The sequence below is a fragment of the Melanerpes formicivorus genome, unplaced genomic scaffold (assembly GCF_026170545.1).
Source record: "Melanerpes formicivorus ecotype bairdi unplaced genomic scaffold, bMelFor1.0.p_v2 SCAF_1, whole genome shotgun sequence".
Taxonomy (NCBI): domain Eukaryota; kingdom Metazoa; phylum Chordata; class Aves; order Piciformes; family Picidae; genus Melanerpes; species Melanerpes formicivorus.
In genome coordinates this window covers 21,539,198-21,566,303 of record NW_027142353.1, presented here as the reverse complement: position 1 = coordinate 21,566,303, position 27,106 = coordinate 21,539,198, and the positions used below count along the sequence as shown (strand labels likewise).

Genomic DNA, 27,106 nt, shown 5'->3' with positions numbered 1-27,106 from the left:
AAGCCAAGAGGGGCAGCAAGAAGACCTCCACTCTGGACTTCTGGAGGGCAGACTTCGGGTTACTCAAGGAACTAATTCAGAGGGTTCCTTGGGATAAAGCCCTTAAAAACAAAGGAGTCCAGGAGAGCTGGACCTACTTCAATGAAGAATTGTTGAAGGCTCAGGGACAGGCTGTGCCAATGTGCCGGAAGATGAGCCGCCAGGGCAGACGGCCAGCCTGGATGGTTCATGAACTTTTAATGGAACTGAGGGAAAAAAAGAGGGTGTATCATCTTTGGAAGAGAGGGGAGGCAACCCACAGAATGTTTAAGGATGTTGCTAGGTCTTGTAGGAAGAGAATTAGGGAGGCAAAAGCACACTTGGAGTTTAAACTGGCCTCTACTGTGAAGGACAACAAAAAGTCCTTCTATAAATACATTAATAGTAAGAGGAAGGGAATGGACAACCTCCACTCCTTGGTGGATATGGAGGGGAACATTGTAACAAAGGATGAGGAAAAGGCAGAGATACTTAACACCTTCTTTGCCTCAACTTTTACTAGAAGGGCAGAACGTCTTCCTGACAGCTGGCCTGCAGAGCTGGCAGAAGGAGCCAGGGAGCTGCACAGTTTCCCTGTGTTCCATGAGGAGGTGTTTGGAACTCTCCTTAGCACCTTGGATCCCCACAAGTCCATGGGACCAGATGGGATTCATTCTAGGGTGCTGAGAGAGCTGGCAGATGAGCTGGCCAAGCCACTCTCCATCATTTTCCAGCAGTCCTGGCTTACTGGCGAGGTCCCAGAGGACTGGAAGCTGGCCAACGTGGTGCCCATCCATAAGAAGGGCCGGTTGGATGAGCCAGGGAATTACAGGCCTGTCAGCCTGACTTCAGTGCCAGGCAAGATCATGGACCAGGTCATCCTGAGTGCAATAACACAGCACTTACAGGATGGCCAAGGGATCAGGCCTATCCAGCATGGATTTAGGAAGGGCAGGTCCTGCCTGACCAACCTGATCTCCTTCTATGATCAGGTGACCCACCTGGTGGATGTGGGGAGGCCTGTTGATGTAGTCTACCTGGACCTCAGCAAGGCCTTTGACACCGTCCCCCATAGCAAACTCCTGGCCAAGCTGTCAGCCCATGGCTTGGACAGCAGCACACTGCGATGGGTTAGGAACTGGCTGGAGGGCCGAGCCCAGAGAGTGGTGGTGAATGGTGCCACATCCAGCTGGCAGCCAGTCACTAGTGGTGTGCCCCAAGGATCAGTACTGGGCCCTGTGCTCTTTAACATCTTTATTGATAATCTGGATGAGGGCATTGAGTCCATCATCAGTAAATTTGCTGACGACACCAAGCTGGGGGCAAGAGTTGATCTGCTGGAGGGTAGAGAGGCTCTGCAGAGGGACCTCAATAGGCTGGACAGATGGGCAGAATACAACGGCATGAGATTTAACACATCCAAGTGCTGGGTTCTGCACATTGGCCACAACAACCCCATGCAGTGCTACAGGCTGGGGTCAGAGTGGCTGGAGAGCAGCCAGGCAGAAACGGACCTGGGGGTACTGGTTGATGGTAGGCTGAACATGAGCCTGCAGTGTGCCCAGGCAGCCAAGAGGGCCAATGGCATCCTGGAATGCATCAAGAACAGTGTGGCCAGCAGGAGCAGGGAGGTCATTCTGCCCCTGTACACTGCACTGGTTAGGCCGCACCTCGAGTCCTGTGTCCAGTTCTGGGCCCCTCAGTTTAGGAAGGAGGTTGACTTGCTGGAACGAGTCCAGAGAAGAGCAACAAAGTTGGTGAGGGCTTTGGAGCACAAGCCCTATGAGGAGAGGCTGAGGAAGCTGGGGTTGCTCAGCCTGGAGAAGAGGAGACTCAGGGGTGACCTTATCACTCTCTACAACTACCTGAAGGGAGGTTGTAGACAGGCAGATGATGGTCTCTTCTCCCAGGCAGCCAGTACCAGAACAAGAGGACACAGTCTCAGGCTGCACCAGGGGAGGTTCAGGTTGGATGTTAGAAAGAATTTCTATACAGAAAGAGTGATTGCCCATTGGAATGGGCTGCCCGGGGAGGTGGTGGAGTCACCGTCATTGAAGGCGTTCAGGAGGAGACTTGATGGGGTGCTTGGTGCCATGGGTTAGCTGTTTGGGTGGGTTGGATTGGTTGATGGGTTGGACGCGATGATCTTGAAGGTCTCTTCCAACCTGGTTTGGTTTATTCTAATAAAGGTTTATTCTAAAGTGCTAATAAGTTTCACAAAATCTCCATTGTGCTGGTATTTAACCCCTTTGTGCCCACATTCCTATGGAAAAGTCCCAATAGTGAAAGTATTCAAACCACTTTGAATTTGAGTCTAAGCAGAATGCCTTATTATGAAAGAAGAGCCTCCAGGGATTTGTTCAGAGCATTTAGGTTAGGAATTTAAGCACCGTGAAAACAATCTTAATCCTTTCCATAATGACCACAATTCTGTCATTGAGCAGGAATAAATTTGCCTGCTTCAGAACTCTTCTCAATACTTCCACAGACTTCATTTCCAAATGAGGAGCCACAAAATACACCTTTCTGTGTATATTTATATGATATTATTACATTGCTGTAAAGGACCCTAATCTGGTTAAAGGGGCCTAAGCATGCACATTCGCACATCTTATCTGCTCTGGAGAGCTCAGGGCATATAACCACAGGATGTCAGGGATTGGAAGAGACCCAAAGAGATCATCGAGTCCAACCCCCCTGCCACAGCAGGACCATACAATCTAGCTCAGGTCACAGAAGAATGCATCCAGATGGGCCTTGAAAGTCTCCATAGAAGGAGACTCCACAACCTCTCTGGGGAGCCTGGTACAGTGGTCTGTGACCCTTACAGTAAAGAAATTCCCCCTTGTGTTGAGGTGGAGCCTCCTGTGCTGCAGTTTACATGCATTGTTCCTTGTCCTATCACAGGGAGCAAATGATAAGAGCCTGTACCCTCCCTCCTGACACCCAGCCCTCAGATATCTATAAACATTTATTAAATCCCCTCTAAGTCTTCTCTTTTCCAGACTAAAAAGCCCCAGGTCCCTCAGCCTCTCCTCGTAAGGCAGTGCTCCAGTCCCATAATCATCCTCATAGCCCTGCACTGGACCCTCTGCAGCAGATTCCTCTCCCTCTTAAACTGGGGAACCCAAAACTGAACATAGTACTCAAGATGTACTCAAGATGCTGATGACTCGAGTCAGTCATCAGCAAGTTTGCAGATGACACCAAGTTAGGAGCAGATGTTAGTCAGTTAGAGGGTGGAAAGGCTCTGCAGAGGGACCTCGACTGACTGGACAGATGGGCAGAGTCCGATGGGATGGCATTCAACAAGTCAAAGTGCCGAGTGCTGCACTTTGGCAACGGCAATCCCATGCAGAGCTACAGGCTGGGGTCGGAGTGGCTGGAGAGCTCCCAAACAGCCACCTGAATATGAGCCAGCAGTGTGCCCAGGTGGCCAGGAGGGCCAATGGCATCCTGGCCTGCATTAGGAATAGTGTGGACAGCAGGAGCAGGGAAGTCATTCTGCCCCTGTACACTGCACTGGTTAGGCCACACCTCGAGTACTGTGTCCAGTTCTGGGCCCCTCAGTTTAAGAAGGACATTGAGACACTTGAACATGTCCAGAGAAGGGCAACAAGGCTGGGGAGAGGCCTTGAGCACAAGCCCTATGAGGAGAGGCTGAGGGAGCTGGGGTTCCTTAGCCAGGAGAAGAGGAGGTTCAGGGGTGACCTCACTGCCCTCTACAACTACCTGAAAGGTGGTTGTAGCCACAAGGGGTTGGTCTCTTCTGCCAGGCAACCAGCACCAGAACAAGGCGACACAGTCTCAAGCTGTGTCAGGGGAGGTTTAGACTCGAGGTGAGGAGGAAGTTCTTCACCGAGCGAGTCATTCGTCATTGGAACAGGCTGCCCAGGGAGGTGGTTGAGTCACCGTCCCTGGAGGCGTTCAAGAGGGGATTGGATGTGGCACTTGGTGCCATGGTCTAGTCATGGGGTCTGTGTTGATAGGTTGGACTCGATGATCCTCAAGGTCCTTTCCAACCTAAGTTATACTGTGATACTGTGATGAGGTCTTACCAGGACAGAGTAGAAGGAGAGGAGAACCTCCCTCAATCTGCTGGACACACTCTTCTTAATACACCCCAGGATCCCATTTACCTTCTTGGCCACCAGGGCACATTGCTGTCCCATGGATAACTTGTTATCCACCAGGACTCCCAGTTTCCTCCCCAGAGGGCTGCTCTCCAGCAGATCACCTCCCAACCTGTACTGGTGCAGTTTATTATTACTTCTCAGATGCGATTCTGCACTTGTCCTTGCTGAACCTCATTTGGTTCTTCTGCGCCCAGCTCTCCAGTCTGTTCAGGTCTCGCTGCACGGCTGCACATCCTTCAGCTGTATTAGCCATGCCTCCCTGAGATATTGCCTCCCTGAGATATTACCTCCCTGAGATATTAGCCTCCATGAGTAATATTACCCTGAGATATGGCAAAGCCAGCAATTTTTAATTTTGGTGAGTCAGAGACAAGTTTTGAACACACCTCATATCAGTGGAAATTCTGGAATAGTATTGAAGAGCCTCCATGTACTTTGTCCATACATCACAATGGGATCAGATTATCTAAATAACTTGATCGCCCCCTTAAGCACACATCTATTTTGTTTGTTTGTGGTTGTGGAGACAAATTGAAAATTAAGGAGTACTGGAAAGAAAAGGGTAAGAGGTCTATTTCACAGAATTGATTGTACTTTTTCCACGAACATTGCAGAAGGCAGAATACCAAACATTCATCCTGTTTTAGTGACATGCTTAGAGACCCTTAGCATATTCTGGGATTTTGTAGAAAAAAAAATCATTATAGATTTTTTTCACTAACAAAAAATGTTTGCTTGCTTTTTTACCAGATGCATGCTAGAATCCACAGTATCTACATTTACAGTGTAGTATCTATAGGGAATGTATATCGTTCTGGAATAACATTTGAAAGCAGTGTGGCAGACAGCTAAAATGTCATTAAATATACATATACTAAGATATCTGAATCACCTGCTTCTTCATGAAGTGCTCACAATGAAGATATAACTTAGCAACAATGATTAGGTAGCCTCAAACCTGCACAATATGACAAACAATACAGATTTCATGCACTAGTTATTGAGTTGAGATTCTAAATTGCCCTCTGAAAATTCACCACAAGAAAACAGATTCTTTATAGTGAGGAGTTTGAGAAACCATGTAAAATTTTGTTTACTTATTTCCATTAACTGTATGTCACCAATCATTCAAACAACTTACCCTCCCAGCATAATGCATAACAGTGAAGGTGGAACCCTGATCCTTCAGGGCAAGGTTACCATTTCCATCTTTTGTGGAGGAATATACTGTATTTGTGTCTGATGTATCCAGGTAAGACTGAATGCGTTTAGAAAGACTCTGTTCCACTGACCAGATCGATTGGCTTTCTTCATCTAGCATTGACAAAAAGCCTGATGGTTTCTGAAATGAAAAATAGATTGTTCTCATTTTATACAGGAGCAATTGAATTTCAGTTGTTCCTTGTAGAGTAACACAGCTGTAATTTAGTAAACCGAAACATATATCACCTCAAAGGAAGAAATGGTTAAGTTATTCTGGTAACTCTCTAATGCTATGCACATGAAACAATTCTGCAAAAAATGTAGGGAATAATATTTAAGTTGCCAAAAATTATGACTATTGATGATCTTTTAGGAAAATGATTGAGCTATACTCAAGAAGTTATACTTCAGAAAACAGATTCAGGCACAAATGAGACTGTCAGGCTTACATCAGAGACTTGTCAGTCTTACAGCTGCAGTAACAACATGGCATGATACACAAAGGCTGCACATTAATCACATCAGGCAAGAAGTTTCTGTTATACTCTCTTCAACCCTACAGCGTTCAAAAGATCTTTTAGCCTCAAGCTATGAGGGCAGCTATAATGGACCTTTTATGGGCTCTTTGGACACATAACCTTCTACACAGATTCATAAATCAGAAAATGTAGGAAAAGTTTGTATCAGTCTAACATGCAGAGACTGTGCATAAATATACATGGTGTACAACAGATCTGAAAACCACCTGAAAGAAAAAATCCAAGGCTGCAGTATGGTTACCAAGAGAATACACCGTTTCCATGGCAACTCCCTCCTGTATACATTCTGCTTGCTCTTGTAGGAAAAGCACTTCATTGATGTACTGGTGTATCTTCTCATTGGTCATGTTGACACACAGCTATCGTAAAAGCAAGAAAAAAAATGAGTATTACAAGTTTACTGCATAATTCATCAGTGTAGGTTTCACTGTGCATCTAATATTGAATTTTCTGAAACGTCAATTCACAACATGTTATCTCTCAGCATACCATAGATTAGCAAGACCCTTGGGATATTTACATTTTAACAGCTATTAATATTAAATTGGGAATAAACAACTTTCTGCCTGCACAGCTCATTGTGAATTCCACATAAGAATTATCAAATACTAGCACTGTCAAATATAGTGCAAATTTACACTAATTCTATTGATTGAAGTAAGGTAACTCTACATATAAATCAGCACATTTAATATTACTCTGTAGTTTATATGCAAGAAGACTATATAGTTGTAATAGGCTTTAAGAAAAACTAAGAACATATTTGCATATTTAGTTAAGATCCTGACTTTATAGTTAGTTCAGTGTTAACAAAAACATTTGAAATCTGCTATCATATATAGTCACTGAAGTTTAAAGCACTCTCTGAAGAACTTGTGTTTTGCCCAAATATCTTATAAAATACCCAGAGACATTTTACTAGATGCTTCTCTCAATTTTATTGCTATAATAATGGGAAGTTGACAAGAAAATAGTCTTCAACAGAAAAGTTCAAAGGCCGAAGAGATAAATAATGTAAAAGTATCTCAAATATTTCCTTTGATTGTCTTATAAGAGGTGTAATTCCACTTTTACAACATAAATAGTTTAACAAGAATTTGATTTTCAATTAAAGCCAGGTAGGAGTTGGAAAATAAAAGAAAAAAAGAAAGGAAACATTTCATAACTTCAAGGAATAAAAACGTTATTTTATTTACACAAAATAGGAAACTTCTAATTCCAAAACCCCCTCAATACTATACTATCACTAAGAAATTAAGCCAACAGAAACTCCTAAAAAAGTGGAGGAACCCTCTACATGATGAATGATACACACAGTCTCTTTTCAGACTAAAGTAGTCATATATTTGTTTTGGCAATAAACTACATCTTCCATAAATATAGTGTGTAAAAGCAATACCATGAATAAGTCATATTAAAAAATATGAAGTATTTAGATCAGTCCTATAAGTACCTGGCTTAACCTTCAGATGAGGGAAAAGAACCCATGTGCAATAGTTGCCTGAATTTTCTATTAAAACCTCATGTGAATACAGTTAACTTGCAATTGCTATACATTGAAATAGACTAGCGTGAGTAACAGTAAGGAGAAATAAAAAAACATCAAAATATTTTATAACCAAAGATGTCACTAATTGTCTGTACCAATACATGATCATGCACCCAAAAGGCAACTTTGAATAAAACCACTATGTTTTAAAAGTGGGATTGCTAGAATTCAGATGGTTATTTTAGTAACAAAGTATACAAATTACTTACATTTTCCACTTATTTTATGTAAAAACGCTTTTTTTGTTTTGTAATGTTGTGGCAGGCATAGTAAGCTTTACTGATCACGTTCGGAATTCTAATTATAAAATCTTTTCAGAAGCTTCTTAACATTATTTTAGAATGCAAGCATAACATTACAAGCTTATACTTCACTGGACATATAAAGCTTGAAAATGATGCCCGCTGTGCATACGTTTATTTACAAATAAGTCATTTAGAGAATCACGCTCTTTAACTTTATGCAGGTATAATTTACCATAAGAAAAGTTGACAAAATCACTATAAACTCAAACCTCCTTTTTATCATGAGCCAATCTCCTAAAATAAATAACAATAAATGTACTTGAGGACCTGATGTGCAACAAAATTATTAAACTACACAGTTTGAGCCAAAGGGAAAGACTGTCAAGTCATATCTTAAAAAGGTCTGATAGATAGCATCAGCTATTTATCCAAAAATAAGACACAGCATTTTGTTAAAATATATACATATATATATGTGTTATGCTGCAAAAGAAAAAAACACATTTATAAATTCTACTGATTAGTACGTTATGGCATACACTGGAGTGCTTTTTAGTAATATATGCAACACTGCCATTCAGATTGACACGCTTGCCATAATGACAGTAAGGTTCTGCAAATAGTCCAGAAAGCAAGCTCAAGCACAGGCTGCTCCAAAGCTGCTTGCTCTAGCAGGGGCTGCGAGTAACAACTCTGCAGAAAGAGAACCAGGAGACCAGCCAAGGACTGCTGAAAAGCAAGACATTCTGATCATATCTTTCTCTGCTACAATATTTTATACAATGTGCTGCAAAAAGGTAGTAAAAAGAATACTTCAAATTTAAAGCTTGACACAGGCTTACATAATTAAAACAGCTAAAATGCAGAAATCAGGTGAAAATGAAAACTAGCTTTGAAAACACAAACTTCTTTTGCCTTCTGTCACAAGAAGCATTATATAAAACAGTATGTTTTTTGTGCAAAATTATGAAGAGTTCAGAAACCTGTATTTTTTAAACATGTATTTAATTGCACCTATACAAATTAGATGGAAATGTAGTAGTAATAAAAGAAAACACAATGACAATTTTGCCTAAAACAAATGTTGTGGGAATACCCTTAAGCATTGTGTATTTGTTTTACCTTTCAGCATTGCTCAAGATTATCTATGGTACTTATTATCCTTAAACATGTTTAAGCTATTCTTTACATGCCTCTTACTGACTTCATTGTATGTCCCTTCTGTAAGAAATCCTTTCTATATGTCTGTGTTCCTAATTCTAGTTCACTGTCATGTCTTAGTAAAAACAAACACACCATCGATTTGTCCAAGTCTTCATTAAAAAGTACTTATGGAATATTATTAGAAGAAACAAAAATAATCCTTGTTCATGCATTCAGATGAAAAAACTTGCAGTATCATCCAAATTGTAGAATTTGGAAAATAATACAGTATTTGGTAAAACATAGTATTTGGTAAAAGCAGTAAGTATTCGTCACATCCAACAATATTATCTTGATCTCTTGATCTCTCTTCTTTTACTGCATTTGTCCAGTTGCTACTATAAAGTATACTCCAATGTCAAATGTAAGGAGAAGACCAAAATTGTACTGTACTCCAAAGACAGAAAAGCACCTATGACTAATGAAATTTTCCTGCTCTTCACTATATATACATATATATAATTACTTGAAAAGGTATAGCCAAAACCACATGAACTTGTGAAAGAAAACTTGGTGTCCATCAATCAGTGAGAGAATGTGGGATGTAAACACTCTTTGTAAAGTTCATTTACATGTTTTGGTCATGCAGAAGGATTAGCTTCCTCAGGGGATGCATATTTAGAACATGATGAAAAGCTTATAGCTGTCATCTCAACACATCTATCATGCTGTATGTTATAGGCCAAAATGATGAAGCTACCATGCCAAGTTTAATTTGGAAAGCTGTGCTCTAGCGTTTCTCAAAAATACAATTCTAGGACAGTGGAAGGCAGCATCATCTTCTATTTACTGAGGTCAGACACAAAAAAATATTTTGAAACCTAAGGTTGATAATTACTTATTTTTCAGAAGTGTCCTGATCACTATTTTCTCTTGTATCTGCTACCCAAATATCACCATATTTTTATTGGTAAAACACCAGTCAGAGTATTTGTGTCAGTTTTAGGCTATGCCTTTAAAAGTTAGCTGCAGATTTCAAGCAGAAAAGTAGAAAAATATAAACAATTCACAGTTGGGTGTAAAAAGGAAAACAAAAGATTATTCTAAATGAATTTCGTTGGACAGAACATCTGGTATAGAAGCAAGTGTTCTATAAACACCTCACACATTTTGCTTCCATTCCTATTCCTTTTCTTCTTCTCTAGCTGCTTGCCTGTTCTGCTTTGCTGGGGAGGACCTAATCGCTTTCTGGATGGCCTTGAGAAACAGATAAGATTAACACTGCTCTTCTTCCAGCTTCTCTGCCTTTTAGTACAAAGGGGTTTGGGAGGTTTGGGGGTGGTGGGGGTGGTGGGCAGTGGAGCAGCTTCCCTGGTCGTTTTGACCAGGGGGGTTTCTGTGCTGTTTTCTGATTGTAAATACCTGTATAGTATTGTAAATACTGTATGTTTTGTACATATTCATTGCATTCCATTGCTTTGCAAATACAGCTTCCATTTGCTTCCAACTGAGCTGCTCATGCTTGGTTAATGTGAATGGGAAATTTCAACCCACCACAGTATTTGCCCCTCAGTTTAGGAAGGATGTTGACTTGCTGGAACGAGTCCAGAGAAGAGCAACAAAGTTGGTGAGGGGTTTGGAACACAAGCCCTATGAGGAAAGACTGAAGGAGCTGGGGTTGCTCAGACTGGAGGAGAGGAGACTCAGGGGTGACCTTATCACTCTCTACAACTACCTGAAGGGAGGTTGTAGACAGGCTGATGATGGTCTCTTCTCCCAGGCACCCAGTACCAGAACAAGAGGACACAGTCTCAGGCTGCACCAGGGGAGGTTCAGGTTGGATGTTAGGAAGAAGTTCTATACAGAAAGAGTGATTGCGCTATGGAATGGGCTGCCCGGGGAGGTGGTGGAGTCACTGTCATTGAAGGTGTTCAGGAGGAGACTTGATAGGGTACTTGGTGCCATGGGTTAACTGTTTGGGTGGGTTGGATTGGTTGATGGGTTGGACACGATGATCTTGAAGGTCTCTTCCAACCTAGTTTGGTTTATTCTAATAAAGGTTTATTCTAATAACAAACCCACTACATTTCTTCTTTTAAGGTATCAATTAATAAATATCCTTGTGCATTGTTTTACTAATCAATCACAAACTTAAGATAACTGGGAATATCAGTTTGACATAAATTAATTTATTTTTGGCCACAAAGTGTCTACCATAACATAATAAATTAAAAATAAAATGGGAATGTTGGGTACATGATAAGATAACTTTAAAACTGAGTAACACTGATTCTCCAATGACTGACTGGAGCTCTGGACAAAAAAAATCGTGTCCTGCACAAATGGAAAAAAAATGTATGCAGACTGGAAAAAAAGACCAAAGATAGGGAGAGAAAGCAAGGGTAGCCCCATGAACAAGAACCATACAGAGTTTAAGATCCCAAGGAACTGGGTCAAGGAACAAATGAGAACAGGATTACCAGGCCTCTGAGTGCAGGAATCAACTTTTACAGCCCAAGCAGCTTTTCCTGAGACACAAATCCTATAGGTCCATTCTCAGAGAATACTATTGCAGCAATAGTTTCCAGTCTCATCTCTAGCTGCTCCTGATAGGACCCCAGCTCCAGCTCGCTGTGTCAAGGCTGCTGATGGGTGCCATAACCAACCCTGGCTCTTCCAAGATGCTTTAGACCTGTGATAGGGTGCTGATCACATATAGCATACTAGTTTTGGTGAGACAGAATCACAGGCCAGCCATGAGTTGTAGGCCATTAGCAGTTCTGAGTCAGCCAGCACAGCTGACTTGAGCTGGCTCACAGGTGTATCTCATATCATGAGCATCCCACTCAGTATAAAGATGGAAATTTCCTCAGGAGAGAGGAACTCTGTATTGGAATCTTCTGCACTGGCTCCTTTTTATCCTGCTCTTCTTCCCTATCCCCCTCTTCAGGACTGCTTTCCTGAGTCTTGTGAGAGCTTCACTTTTGATGATTATAGCTCTATGTATCTTGTATTGACATGGGTTTTAATTTGGCTATTTCATGAAATCTCTTTTCATTTTAACCTGTGGGGCTTCTTGTCCTGATGCCCTCTCTCTGCTGGGGTGGGGTCACTGGGTGGTAAGAGTAACCTTGGGCTCATCGTGTTGCCTGGTTCCTTGATGACAAAGACCAGCTGGCTCTTGCTACTCCACAGCAAGAATATTAAAACCTTCAGGGGCACAAAGGCTATCAAAGCTTGGACTTTAAAACAACCTATTACTTTTCTCTGTTAAATGCTAAATTAAGATAGTACATTACTATCTGTTATGCTATAGGGAGTAAGGAATGTCCCAGCACTAGGAACTGCAGTGGGGGATTCTCAGTTCAAGTCTCTATGTAGTACTGGAGCTCAGCGTGCACCAGCAGCCTATTACAGAGGCTAGTATAGAGGCATGAAGGCATCTGTGCTCTGGACTGGCAAAACCAAAGGCGACTTTTTTTCCTCTGCATAAAAGGAAACATTGGAATGTTCCTTCAGAGGGGCCAAATGTAAAAGCCTGAATGCATACCCTCCATATGCTATAAGTGAGGCTAAAATGACTGTAACATGCAACTTTTATCTATTCTTATCTATCCATCTACAAAATAGCCAACATGTGCTTACATTTGGATGGACAGAAGTAGTCTTATGGATGAGGGAGTGTAATTTAATAAAAATATTGTCAAGCCTACTTTGGCTAGGAAAGGTCACATGATAAAACTAAATGAAATCTCAGCAGGGTTAACTAAAGAAATTATATGCTGAGAAGTTAAAACCTATCATAACTAATTACAAAAGTAGGTGAAAATTCCTGGGACCACAGCTGAGTTGTATGAGCTTCTCTGCTTTATTGTAATGACTCTGAAGTCCTGTGTAGGACAAGCAATGCTCTGTCCTCTTGAACCCAGCTGGCTCCTACTGCAAGAGATGGGTCTTGAAAGTCCCCAGAAAAGGAGACTCTACAACCTCTCTGGGCAGCCTGTTCCAGTGCTCTGCGACCCTTACAGTAAAGTTCTTCCTCATGTTGAGGTGGGACTTGCTGTGCTGTAGTTTACATCCATTGCCCCTTGTCCTATCACAGGGCACAAATGAGCAGAGGCTGTCCCTTTCTTCTTCACATCCAGCCCTCATGTATTTATATACATTTATTAGATCCCCTCTCAGTCTTCTCTCCAGACTACAATGCTCCAGGTCTCAGCCTTTCCTCATAACGCAGTGCTCCAGTCCCTTAGTCATTCTTGCAGACTTTCATTGGGCTCTCTCAAGTAGGTCCCCCTGTCCCTTTTGAACTGGGCTGCCCAGAACTGGATGGAATATTCTAAGTGGGGCCTTACTAAGGCAGAGTACAGGGGGAGGAGAACCTCCCTCAATCTGCTGAGCACACTCTTCTTAATGCACCCCAGGATCCCATTGGCCTTCTTGACCACAAGGGCACATTGCTGTCCCATGGATAACTTGTTGTCCACTGGGAGAGATAATATGCATGCACTTCAGTTGGTATAGAGTTGAATGGGAGTCAAGAGGCACTTGACTGCTCCAGTGAACAAGTCCTAATTGGAGAAATCACTCATTCCCTATAAAAAGGATGTATGTACACTTTCTTCTGCTAAACTTTTAAGAGGTCTGCAGAGATAAAATCCCATTCAAGAGCTAAATGCATTATTTAGCAAGACCTAAGTTTACCATTTGAAACAGAGAGAAAAGACTACTACTGCTCTCTTTGATGCTTCCACAACTAAAGGTCTCAGTATCTGTGGAAAGACTCCATTTACTGCAGGGGGAAGAAAAGCTGCTCTTGCTACTCTAAGGTCTGGCTCTTCTGATACAATAGTTTTCTTAGAAATAATTAGGGGATAACAGTACAGGCAACTTTATCAGTCTTCCCTCTTGCTCATTGATTGTTATGTTCATTGGCCTGGAGTTCTTTCAGTTTGTGTTGCATGCTCCTGTGGTCAAAGAATATACTAGCATAAAGCATTCCTTGACCGCACTATTTGGAGTTGTGCTGTGAAGGAACCATGAATAAGATTGTTTTGAACTCTACCAGAAGAGAAGTAGACATTTTCTACTTTTAAAGGAGTGCAGACTGAACTGTAAACAAATATATTCCTGCTCAAACAGGGAAACCTAAGAAAGCTAAAATTGAAAACTGACACTGCTGATTTTGGTAGAACACTCATATTTGCTGAATCACAAAATGAAGGCCATTTCTATATAGAATAGGACAGATAAATTTGTGCTTGCTTCTGACCATGCTCCAGTGTAGCTGTATACAAAGCTCCTCTGGCACAGCAAGTATGCAGCTGCTCTTGGAAAATACTATTCCCAAGCTAATGATCAGTCCAAGGAAGTGATTGTAAATTATAACTGGGGTGAGCTGAAAGTCTACTGTAGTCATTTACCACAGCTCAGCTGATAAGCAGTAACTCACTGAACCCTGGTAATTCAGAAGCTTTGGTCTTTATTGAGCAATGACTCCCTTGGATTGTGGCTTTCACAAAACACCATCCCCCATCTTTCAGCTTTTAAATTTCATAAACCAAGCAACCAAACAAAAAAAACACAAACAAAACTTCCAAACAACTCCATCCACTATAGCCTATTCCATACACTTATTTACTGTTACTTTATAATTACATGTCCTATTTTTTGCTATTAGAAATAGGATATATCCCACATGTTCCATAAAACAAAGGCTTATCAATGCTCACCGAGTACAAGAGTGGCTAGAGAGCAGCCAGGCAGAAAGGGACCTGGGGGTACTGGTTGATAGTAGGCTGAACATGAGCCAGCAGTGTGCCCAGGTGGCCAAGAAGGCCAATGGCATCCTGGTCTGTATCAGGAATAGTGTGGCCAGCAGGAGCAGGGAAGTCATTCTGCCCCTGTACTCAGCACTGGTCAGGCCACACCTTGAGTCCTTTGTCCAGTTCTGGGCCCCTCAGTTTAGGAAAGATGTTGAGTTGGTGGAATGTGTCCAGAGAAGGGCAACAAAGCTGATGAGGGGTTTGGAGCACAAGCCCTATGAGGAGAGGCTGAGGGAGCTGGGGTTGCTTAGCCTGGAGAGGAGGAGGCTCAGAGGAGACCTTATTGCTCTCTACAACTACCTGAAGGGAGGTTGTAGCCCGGTGGGGGTTGGTCTCTTCTCCCAGGCAACCTGTGACAGAACATGAGGACACAGTCTCAAGCTGCACCAGGGGAGATTTTGTCTGGATGTTCTGAAGAAGTTCTTCACAGAAAGAGTGATTGGCCATTGGAATGTGCTGCCCAGGGAGGTGGTGGAGTCACTGTCACTGGAGGTGTTTAAGAAGAGACTGGATGAGGCACTTGGTGCCATGATTTATTTGATTAGATAGTGTTGGGTGATGGGTTGGACTTGATGTTCTCTGAGGTCTTTTCCAACCTGGTTAATTCTATTCTATTCTATTCTATTCTATTCTATTCTATTCTATTCTATTCTATTCTATTCTATTCTATTCTATTCTATTCAAAACTGAACATTTAATACTGGTTTTAACTTCTAATGCTGCCTTCTTTGTACATATGTCTAAAACTTTTCCCCTTGCAAGCTGCAAGTCACATCATTTTGACTGAAAAAGATATCAGATTCTCGTTGTAGACATAATTAACCTTACTTTTCTAGTTCTTTGACATCTATTGTCCTATGCATTGGTAAAGAATCTTTTCTAGACCATTTCTTCATTTGCCTTTGACATTTCAATAATTTAATGCCTTCAAATTCCGTCCCACTTACCAAAGTGAACAAGTTATTCTACTTGTTTTATCCAGCTCTCTCTTCCTCAACCATCTTCAAGCACAGTCTATTAAAAATAATTCCTTAAATTGACATTAGTCTCTTAATTACGATATTAAACTGTCTATCAACTGACCTGATTTGAAGCATCAGAAATATTCATGCATCTGCTGGGAAAGTCCCCAGATTTTGGCAATCAGGAGGCTTTAACATTTCTTGACAACAATTATAATTATTTTTGTTGATGAAAGCAGGAAAATGCATCACCAAAAATGCTTTGTCATGTTAAATTGAAACAAAGGTTCATTTTCCCCAAATTACTTCTGTAATGCCATTTAAAGATATGTTAATTTAAATGCAATGAAAAAGTTATTTTTATGGCTTCTCCACTGTTTAGCTGCAGCATTTAATGTTAACATTCTGCAATCACAGGCCTTGACATTGGGCATGTTTGCAGACATGATGCAATGTTTTGCATGAGGACCCTATCTGGGCTAACAAACCTGTTTATCATTACGGATAACGAGCCCAGGCAGAATACTGAACTAGGCTACACTCCCAGACAGCTTGAGCTTTTGAATTCAGGCTGGTTTGGATATGTCTGCATGATTAGATTGTGCCATGTAGACATTAAAACTGCTTTGATTCATTGAAACTGCAACCTATCACATCAGGAATCAACTGTGTTACTCACATCATACAGTTCATATAAAAATGAATTTTGTAATTCCCTCACCTCTATTCTATCATTTCAGGAATGCAGTTTAGTAATTTCTGAGGTAATGACTCAGTATTACTAAACAAAACACATTCAGTCCAGGTGGAGGGGCACAAAGTGTCTCTTGAAATACATTTATTTAGAAAGAATAAAATAAAAATGCAAAGCTGATGGTGAAATTATGTTTGCTATGCATAAATTAGATAAATTGTTTTTATACTAATTTTACTTTAAATCACTTTTTCATTTTTTTTCAAGCATCTTCCTCAGTCACTAAGCAGAAATTCATGGTATTCATGGTATTCCATGATGTTAGTTGCAGAACTTCTGTTTCATGACAAAAAAGCAATGCAAAACACAGTCAATGAAAAATAACCAGCAAGACCAAAGATGCACTGCCCTCTTTTTGAGATGAATTTAAAATCCACAGAATACTTTATCCTTATTAATTGATAGGCTTATGGATTTTTTTTTGCATATATTCATATATAAATATATATATTCATGTATTCATTATTTTCCTCCAAACTGACATTCATACTAAGTAATCACTGCATATAATGACACATCAATAGCTTTTAATTCAGCAAACACTCAAACATGGTAGAACTGTAATAGCAAAGCGTTTTGTGAGAAAGGAACTGGAATATGTTTTATTGAATTCATACATGCTCTGTAGAAAGTAGAAGTTAGGTCATTGTGGTGGGTGGAAGGGTAAGGCCGAGAAGCCTCCTCCCTTCCCCCTTGTAAAGTAAAAGGGAAAAAAAAATTGAAGGGAAAGGAAAAAAAAACTCGCAAGCTGAATTAGCAAAGCAGTGGAGCTATATTTACAAAGCGATGTAGGGTTTGCAGGGGATTATTTACAAATTTACAATATCTACAATATATACAAAGATATACAACAGAGTAACACAGAAATGAGAGTAATCCCTCTCGGCAGAGAGGGGTCCCCCACCTCCGCTCTCCCCTCTCTCCCCCCCTTTCCCCAGAATGGGATAGAAAGAGAAAGAGAGGAAAAAAAAGTTAGAAGCAGTTTGTGTTAATTGGAAGGGAGTTAGTATACAGGCCTGTTATCTGGTTTTCAAGGCCGAGGCCTTGGCAGAAAGCCCAGCACAGAAAGCTGCTGCACGGAGAAGAGGCGGAAGCAAGACTGACTGAGAAGTGCTGGAAATGTCCAGTATAGTCCCAGCTCAGAAGTGCTTCCTCCCACTCGTCCAATGAAATTAGTTTAGACTATTCCTTCCGTTTACCAACTTCCGTCCACCATGTTCCCTTTCTTAAGGGGGCAACGTCAACCGGCCACAGTCATCCTCTTTGTGCTTTCAAACGTTTGGAAATTAGGTAGTGATGTAAACATGCTATATAAACTTAACTAATGTGGCTCTACAACTTCTGTTTCACTAGAAAGAGAAAGTTGATCCATAAAACAATGGATTGCCTGAGACAAACAATAACAGGTCCCTCTATTCTTTTCTGTGCTTTGATTTTCTTCTGCTGCATTGCAGAATGAATGGACAACTGAACAATAACTTAGACATCTTTTTCAGTGTGCTCTGTAGAGTTGCTAATGCTTTCTGAAACAATTCACAGAGCTTTGGTGTTCCAAGAATGGTATTGCAGGTGGACACAGAGTTCCATAATTAAAAATAAAACAAAATAAATATATATATATATTTTTCAATGGATTTTTAAGCATTCAATGAGCTAAAGTTTAATTTATTTTCCATGGATGTAATTAATTTTTTAAAAAGTCACATGTTTCAAGGTCACACAGAGGTGAATGTGCCAGTAATGGCACTTAGCATAATGTATTATTTACATGCTATTTTTTCCTCCAGGCATTTGAAGACCTTTTGATCTTTCTTCCAGTTCAGTGTTCTACTCACTGACCTAGTAGCAGTACCACTTCTACAAGGATGTAAACAGACAGTAAGTATTTTCCTCAGACTGTCTCCTCTTCCAAATTATCATGGTAGCTATTTACTAGATTCTTTAAAAATGATGAATAACAGTGCAAATCTCGGGGGATTTTTATCATACCCATAAAGGCAGAATGAGAAGGACCAAATTTTCACTTCCATGTATGCTTATATTCTGATCAAAACACACAATTTGGCTAAAATCCAAAACCTTAATAGACTAATTAAAATGAACAGTTTCAGTAAATTCAGAAAAACATAGCTCCTTACCTGTTCAAAAGCATTCTTTTGAAATTCTTTAAATCCAAAAACATCTAGTACTCCGATTTCACATACTTGGTCACTGGGGAAAAATAGATGGTATTACTGACAGCAAGAATTCAAGAATTTGAATCAAATATCCGTTCAGACAAAAGTTCTAGGATGAAAGCAGGCTGCACATCAAAAACATGCTATAAAATACAGCAGAAGACAATGTATAGAACAGAAGCAAAATTCTACCCCCAAAATATCTATCCAGGATTAAAGTCAGTTTTAGCAGTCACTTTGAATACTAAATCCATAAGAGAAGGAAAATATCTTAGTTTCTTTAAAGTCCATTTGCAAAGGTAGAGGTATCTACTAGCTTAGATGAGGGATAGCCGTTTAGTTTAAGTTTCAAAATTGCTTAATTGCACTCTGTTACCCTTTCCAGTCAATATCTCTTCAACAGCCAGAACTGTTTCTACTGTTGCCTACTTTGGAATGGTTTGAGGCCTTAATATGAAAGGCCTGGACTCATTTTGTTTTCTTCACAGTGTCATTGGAGAATGTAAAAAGAAGGTTGCAGTCAAAAATTTGCTGCAGTTTGCCTATGTGAATGTAGTGGGATTTTCTCCAGAGTGAAATTATCTCCCAGTAAGATGAAAATCTTAGCATAGGCTCTCTGAAACAGGAAAAAAATCAGCAAAGGAAAAAACGTTTAGCTTCCTGAGAAAGGAGATGGATGGATGAGTTTTCCTTTCTCTTTGCCAACAAAATTTGTAAATGTACAGGTTTATAAGCATACAAATAATTTCACAGACTTTTGTTCCTCTGTTGCATGTTTCCTCTATGTCTAAATCTGCATGTATTTCAGGATAGAGACACAAATGGAAAAAAGGTGATGCGCTGTTGAAGTCCTTTTGTATAGTTCTATTACAGTCATTGTAAACAATATCATTTAGTTAGGCAAAGATCCAGCCCGGAAAATAAATTTCCATATAACAAATAAATAAAGTAAACTGGTATATATATATTAAAAAAAAAAAAAAAAAAAAAGTATTACAAAACAAGCTGCAAAAACAATCCTCAGGGAAAAGCAGAGATTTCATCAGAAACTGTACTCAAGACATTTCGCCTAATTTCTAAGGCACAATAATTCAGTGTACTACTGATTGTCACAAGACTGGCTATGTCCATAAATGTTAGGCATAGAAGTTGCATAATAAATATAGTCTGGAATGACTTTGTTGGGCAGAAGAGGTTATCATGAGGTCAATTAAACTCTCAGAGAATTTCTACAGGAAGCATACAGACAGTTCACCACCTCAGCCTCTAGCAAGGAGTGTAGTTTAAATTATGATTTCAAATATAAGCATCATTCTCCAGTGTTCCTGATTTGAGATGGGTGCATGTCTCTTGTCACAATGTGCTTTCAGCAAAACCAGTCCATCTTTATAAAGAACTGGCCACTTAAAAACCAAATGACCTCAGACTAAAATTGAAAAGCCAGAATTGTTATGTTGGTTAAATAAATTTTGGGAAGAAAAGTAGTTTGGAATTTCAGAATACTTAAGTTTTATTTATTTTATATATTTGGGGGTTTGTCATCATTTATCCATAGCCTTTCTTTTTGGAAGGCAAAACTTGAACTGCTATGTTATATTGCACAACAGCTGAAATACTGCATTACATTTAAAAGTTAAGAGCTACTTAACATTTGCAGAACAGTTTATCCCTCCTCTGTCTAATTCAGTGAGCAGATTTGGGGATGGATTGCTTACATCCCAGATGATTTCCATGACTCTTATTTTGTCAAAATAGTCTCCCTTATTTTCTCTCAAGAAGTATATACACACTTGTATAAGGAAGAGACCAAAACAAACTGACTCAATGACATATTATAAATCAGGCAAAATAGGAAAATGGCCTTAGTTTCTAAAATGGCAGGTGAAAGCTTGAGCAGTCAACCTGTTGCCTTCCCCAAATAACACTTTCTGTCAAATAATAATTTCTGTCAAAATCAAGAAATTTCCGTATTTATTTGTTTTTTAATAACACCACTCGATAATCTTGATCCTGTATTGTTAGACAGTGCACAAACTACCATGAAAAGAGCTGGAGGTTTTATATAATCCATATCTTGCCTACAGGACAAGTATAACAGAACAACGCTCTGTGTCTTCTACAATGGTGACTACATTGTGACATTTATGCGCAAAATCTCACCAATCATGAGAGAAATTTTCTGTCTGAAATTATTGCTCTGATTTTGAAAATTAAATGGTAAAAGACAGCACAATTAAAAGAACTGTATCACATTTCTACAAATTTCTTTGCTCTATTTTTGTTTGTTTCTTTGTTTGGGGTTTTGCTTTGTTTTGTTTTGTTTCTTAGTGTCTTCCTCTGTTTTACAGGGATCCTTCATCTGAGAAGAAAAGTGGTATATATTTTTCTTGGCTAGCTATTAACTCCAGCAAAATTGCTTTCCTTAAATTAATCATAGACGAGTTTCGCAAGGCAAAATAAAGCATGAATGAGCACATGTTTACAAATGAAAGGGCAAGTCACTGGTGTCTAGAAGAACAAATATTAGAAAAGAGCAAGTTTTGTTCTGAAAAATCCCCTTATTTTACTTTATTCTTTTATGATTACTAAATAGAACTGATACTTTGCCTCACTACATTTCAGAAATTCAGTATTTACTATACATATATAAACCAGCTATAGTTTCAGTGGGGACTGAGTCTTTGATTTCAAGTTTGACTGTATTTCCCAACAGAGAAATTAGAAAAATGGCAGTTTACCAATATTTAAAGAATATTTTCCTGTCTTAGATGAGTACATAGCTGTGAATAGTTAAAACCAGGCATAGATGCTAACCATAATTAATTTGATTTTTGTGATTTACAAAATATAATTTTGACTGATAATATTTTATAGTGTCTCTAGTTTTGCCTTTTTCCCTAGAATGGTATCTCTGTAAAGATGTTTATCTTCCACGCTTAACTGCATTATTATAAAACTACACAAAATTTCTTGGCAACTCTTAAAAACGCTACACACATTTCTTGCATTTCCTCTAACTTCTGCCAGTAGCCAGGAAGGAAACCAGCAGGCTTATGTCTGATCTGGTAAACTAGAAGAGATACCGATTAATGAGGAAATATTTCTATGATTAGATTAAATATATAATCTAGGCTTCAAATGAGGACACTCTGAATTCTAATTAGGATTCCTTCAGTTTTTCCAGGGGAACAGATTTATGACAGATTAGTCATAAATATGGTTCTTGAGGGTAACAGATTGAATGCTCCCAATTGTATGCACTCTTCTCAAAGAATTACTAAAACTAGTTTCTGAGACTTTTGAGAGAGATTTTTCTGAGAGTTTTGTTGAGATGACGTCACTGCCACATCTCTCAGTCATCTTGCTCAACATCTGCCATTTTTATTTTAATATTATCTAACAACAGGCATGAGAGTGGCACAGATGGAGACAGTAGTTGGTCACAGTGAAAAGAAAAACTGACTCCATATCTGACAAACATTTATTTGAGTAACTTCACATGTATGACAGGAAAGACTGGATGTGTTTGCTAACTGTTTCAAGATCTATAGTCCCTTCATCAGTAGTACGTACTCTTTCACAGGTCTTAAAGTAAAATCTGTTCTATGCTTCATAAAATGTCATTTTCTTGTTTAATGGAATACTGGAAATGATCCTGACTGAAGTAGATTTCAAAACTGCACAATTTGAATTATTTCCTTTAAAAATTTCACTACCTCCATATACAGGGATAACTGTTTATATTTTGAACAGTAATTCTTTCTGTCCATCTAGCAATCCTAATGCCCTTTTACTGGGTTCAATAAAAATAAATAAATTTTTTAGTTTATGCTTTGTTGGGGTTTTTTTGTTGTTTGTTTAGTTGGTTGGTTTGGTTTGGTTTTTTTCTTAACCTGGGAATATTTCTGTTTCAGAATATTTGATTCTATGAATTGGATGATGTGTATTAAGAACTTTGTAAATGAGACTCCTGAGATCTTTCTTTTGCCCAAATAGGTGTTGCCAATGCTACTTTCTGGTAATATTTGAATTATGCTAAGAATAAGACTACACCATCAGAATGCACAAGCTTTTCAGAACCTATTTATTTAGAACTAGGTGGAATTTTTAGAAAAAGTATTCTCTGTTTGAAACAAAAATCTCCTATAACTGACCTGGTGATACTGACAGAGTGTATAATTGAATGCTACCTTTCTTTGCTTGTCTGTAATACAGCAGACATTCTGGCATCAGCCCCATCTTTAGGCCACATAAGAAAGAAACCCTTTGCTAACTAGCTGATAAAGCACCATGCCTTATACTTAAAAGCAGGCAGGGAAAGCAATATCAAGATTTTCTCAAGCATATATATACCTAATTAGCTTGTGATCCATCAGAAAAGAAAAACAATACTTCACAAGAGTTCACAGACATTCTTTAATCCCTATAAATATAAACTCTTCTTGCAGAATGAGTCAGGAGTTCTTAAAACATCTTACTACTAATATTTGGATAGATAGATTAACCTTGCCAATGTGCAATCAAATACCTTGAAATGCCACAATTAGGCGACCATGAATGCTCTTGTCTTTTTCTTATCCACAAAAATGAAGATCAGCATACTTATTGAATAGAACAGTAACTAACTTTGAAGAGTCAAGAGACTTAGAAGTTCACCTAGACTATTTTTATAGAATAAAATTAGTAAAATAGGAAAACTTTATATAAATGAGTCAATATAAATATTAACAACTTAAAAAATAATTGTAAGTGCCTGTGAGGACTTTTAATAGCTTTCTTCTAATCCCATTCTAGAGGCTGATTACAGAAAAGCAGTTTTTTTCACACTGAATTTCCTTGCAGCAACCTCAGAGTACAGAATCCCAGTATGAACCAGGTTGGAAAAGACCTCAGAGATTGTGAAGTCCAACCTATTACCTATCACCTAACACCACGTGACAACTAAACCATGGCTCCAAGTGTCATATTCAATCTTTTTTTGAACACCTCCAGGGACGGTGACTCCACCACCTCCCTGGGCAGCACATTCCAATGGCAAATTAGTCTTTCTGTGAAGAATTTCTTCCTAACATCCAGCCAAAACCTCCCCTGGCGCATCTTGAGATTGTGTCCTCTTGTTCTGTCACAGGTTGCCTGGGGAGAAGAGACCAACCCCCACCTGGCTACAACCTCCCTTCAGGTAGTTGTAGACAGCAATAAGGTCTCCTCTGAGCCTCCTCCTCTCCAGGCTAAGCAACCCCAGCTCCCTCAGCCTCTCCTCATAGGGCTTGTGCTCCAAACCCCTCACCAAATTTGTTGCCCTTCTCTGGACATGTTCCAGCAACTCAACATCTTTCCTAAACTGAGGGGCCCAGAACTGGACACAGGACTCAAGGTGTGGCTTGACCAGTGCTGAGTACAGGGGCAGAATGACTTCCCTGCCTCTGCTGGCCACACTATTCCTGATACAGGCCAGGATGCCATTGGCCTTCTTGGCCACCTGGGCACACTGCTGGCTCATGTTCAGCCTACTATCAACCAGTACCCCCAGGTCCCTTTCTGCCTGGCTGCTCTCCAGCCACTCTGACCCCAGCCTGTAGTGCTGCACGGGGTTGGGGCCAAAGTGCAGAACCTGGCACTTGGACTTGTTGAATGTTGTCATGTTGGACTCTGCCATCTGTCCAGCCTGTCAAGGTCCATCTGCGGAGCCCTTCTACCCTGCAACAGATCAACTCCTGTCCCCAGCTTGGTGTCATCTGCAAATTTACTATGATGGTGGTCTCTATCTCCTCATCTAGATCACCAGTAATGACATTAAACAGGATTGGGCCCAACCTTGCAACCAGTTTAAGCAAGCATCTGTGGTTATAACTGAGTGTTATATAGAGAAAATCATAAATAACTTTTATGAATGAGAACAATATTTCTGAAGATGCATTATCTCATTTAACACTGTCATTAAAATTCCTACTTTATTGGATAGCATTATAAAGTAATGAATCACTGAATTCTGGCAACATTTTTATCCTCTATACTTCGTAGCTCTAGAGCCTGGTCTTTGCAGCTTTTCACAGAATCATCTCCTTTCCCTTTGATCTAATGACATGACTTTTATTTTGCCTGAAACCTGTTGTGAGCTATTTCATGGTAAATATAAATCAATATTCATGATGAAAATCTAGTAGCTTCACTATAGAAGTTAAATCCAGATAACTAGTTTCCTCAAAATGCCAAAATGCCAACTGTTTCTTTTAGAATTACTAAACAAATAAATCTAATTTTATTGCTTCGTAAATTTTCACTCAAGTTGGATGACTACAGTTAATCTACTTCACAATAAAACAAGAGAACTGAGTTAGAAATCTTATTCCAGGTTTCTGATGATGGCTTCACCCCATGTGATAAGTAGTAACTGTGTAAATTTCTGACTGGAGAATGAGGTGTGGCTTGAAATATATCAGCCTTATTTAGCCATGTTAGTTAATGTCTTCACTGGATCTTTACACAGACATTTATTAAAACTGCACCACACTGGAGGTGCGATGCTTCTATTTGGTGGAATTGGTCAGATGTACATGAAGTAAGTCTGAACCACAAATTACGGGTTTATGAAAGGACTTGCATTAATTCAACTTGTATCTTGAATTGTCCTATGCATTGATTTACTACAACAGGTTATACAATATGATTGGGCTGGACTAGAAGAAAGCTGGAAGTGGATATGGTAATTTTTTTTATCTTAAACTGGCTGATTCATTTGAGGTTGAAATATCAAATGAAGGATTTATTGGTCAACTTCATTTTGACTTAAAATAAGGTATTTAGCTTCAAGTTTGGAATGGGACCTGAGGGTGAATTTGGCCTCCTAAAATTCACCTTGACAGCATTGCTGGTTAGCTTCCTTTGGCCAGCATAAAGCTTCATTTAGCCTGCCTAAACGAAGGACTCTCCTTTTTCAAATATTGGTACAATATAAAATTATTGCAAATTTCTCATTCCTAACAACATCAAACACCAGTCCTATTCTGGTGAGGACTTTAAACATCACATAATTTTCAAGTTACCATACAGGTAGAAATAGTTCCACTAAGAAGTATTTCCACAAAGTAAAAGTCACCTTGGGCATATATGATTGCACTAGAAGGGGATTACAAGGTGTATGCAGTATATGATATACAAACAACTTTGCCTTTCATTATTTGAAGATCCCATGATACTTAGAAATTACAGGCTTATATTATTGAAAAACAGATATCAAATTTTAAAATTGTAAAATTACACATTGAAAAATGAATAATTTAAATACCTTTTTAATAAACTAATTCTAGATTTCCTCCTCAATGACCACTACAAACAAGATCACTGAATTAGAAATCCCCTGATCTGGATTGTTGTATGACACAGACATTCACTGAGCTAAGCCCATGTTCTAGAAGTCCCAGGAATGAATGGGGAAGAATTGAATGTGACCACATTCCTTCCTTGTTATAAGCACCTATTTCAAATTGTGACATGGACTGAAAAGCTGCTGTAGCTTGATTGTCCAGCTACCTGCAATTTTAGGGGACTGTAGAATTGAAACAAACAAGTAAGACCATTCTGTGTTACTGGCAAACTTTCCTTCTGCCTCTAGCTGGAAGATAAGCACTCTGGTGTATATATAATAATGGAAAGCTTTTACACACAGAAAGCTCTGAGGTATTCAGACATGGTAATGTTTTTCTGCTAGCTATGCCTATAGAAGCGAAATATGATTTATTACTTACTGGTCTACAAATAGGATAGGAATAAAAATAAGATTGTTAAGTCTTCAAATTCTAAAGGAAGGCAAAAGACAAATATTTGTTCTGTGAACTTTATGAACACAGACATGATATAAGGAGAAATTATTTATACTTTTTTGGAAATTCCACATCTGTCATTTGTGGATTTCCACTTACCAATAATGGTAAGCATCTGAGCATGTAAGATCTTGAACCTTGGTTAAGTCACATGCATATGCTCATCTAATTAGGTCTATTGCCTAGTTTGCTACTTAGATTTTAGGGGGGTAAAGTCGGTTTTTGTGTTTGTTTTTTTTGACTGCTCCACTGAAGCACATTAATTAGCATTTATTTTTTCCTAAGAAACCAAAAACATTGAATTTAGCAGATGATGACCTAGAGGCATCCAGAGCATTCTTAGAACATAGAATTTAGTGAAGTTTAAACATTCATTTGAAGGCCTTTGAACAAAACTCTTGTTTTAATATCCTTTATTAAGGTCATGATTTTGGGGAGAAAGAACAGTTATGTTATATACCAAAAGCCATCAAACAGCTTTTGAATTAATGAAAGATTTAGCTCATTCTGTGTTGTCAGCTCTTAAAGGCTACTAATTCCAACCACCAATCTAGATTACTGCACGAAATACCATGTCCCCCTACAGAAACAAATAAACCCATATGTTACAGGTGAAAAGACCTGAAAGAATGGCCAGTGATTTGCAGAACCAAACATCGCTGTCATGCTATTGCAGAATGCTTTAAATGATGGAACTATGTTTCTTTTATGGATCTGTATTTGAACACACAATGG

At 39.3% G+C, this 27,106-nt stretch overlaps 1 protein-coding gene across 1 annotated transcript in view; it reads right to left on the bottom strand.

Moving 5' to 3' along the window:
• MYO16 (myosin XVI) overlaps positions 1-27,106 on the bottom strand; it is a 392,532-nt gene that overhangs the window by 122,810 nt on the left and 242,616 nt on the right. Inside the window, exons 21-23 of the mRNA XM_068170049.1 lie at positions 18,513-18,585; positions 6,103-6,255; positions 5,296-5,496 (exon numbers count right to left, since the gene is read on the bottom strand). Of these exons, the coding sequence (XP_068026150.1) occupies positions 5,296-5,496; positions 6,103-6,255; positions 18,513-18,585 (427 nt within the window). The remainder of the gene's footprint in view (positions 1-5,295; positions 5,497-6,102; positions 6,256-18,512; positions 18,586-27,106) is intronic.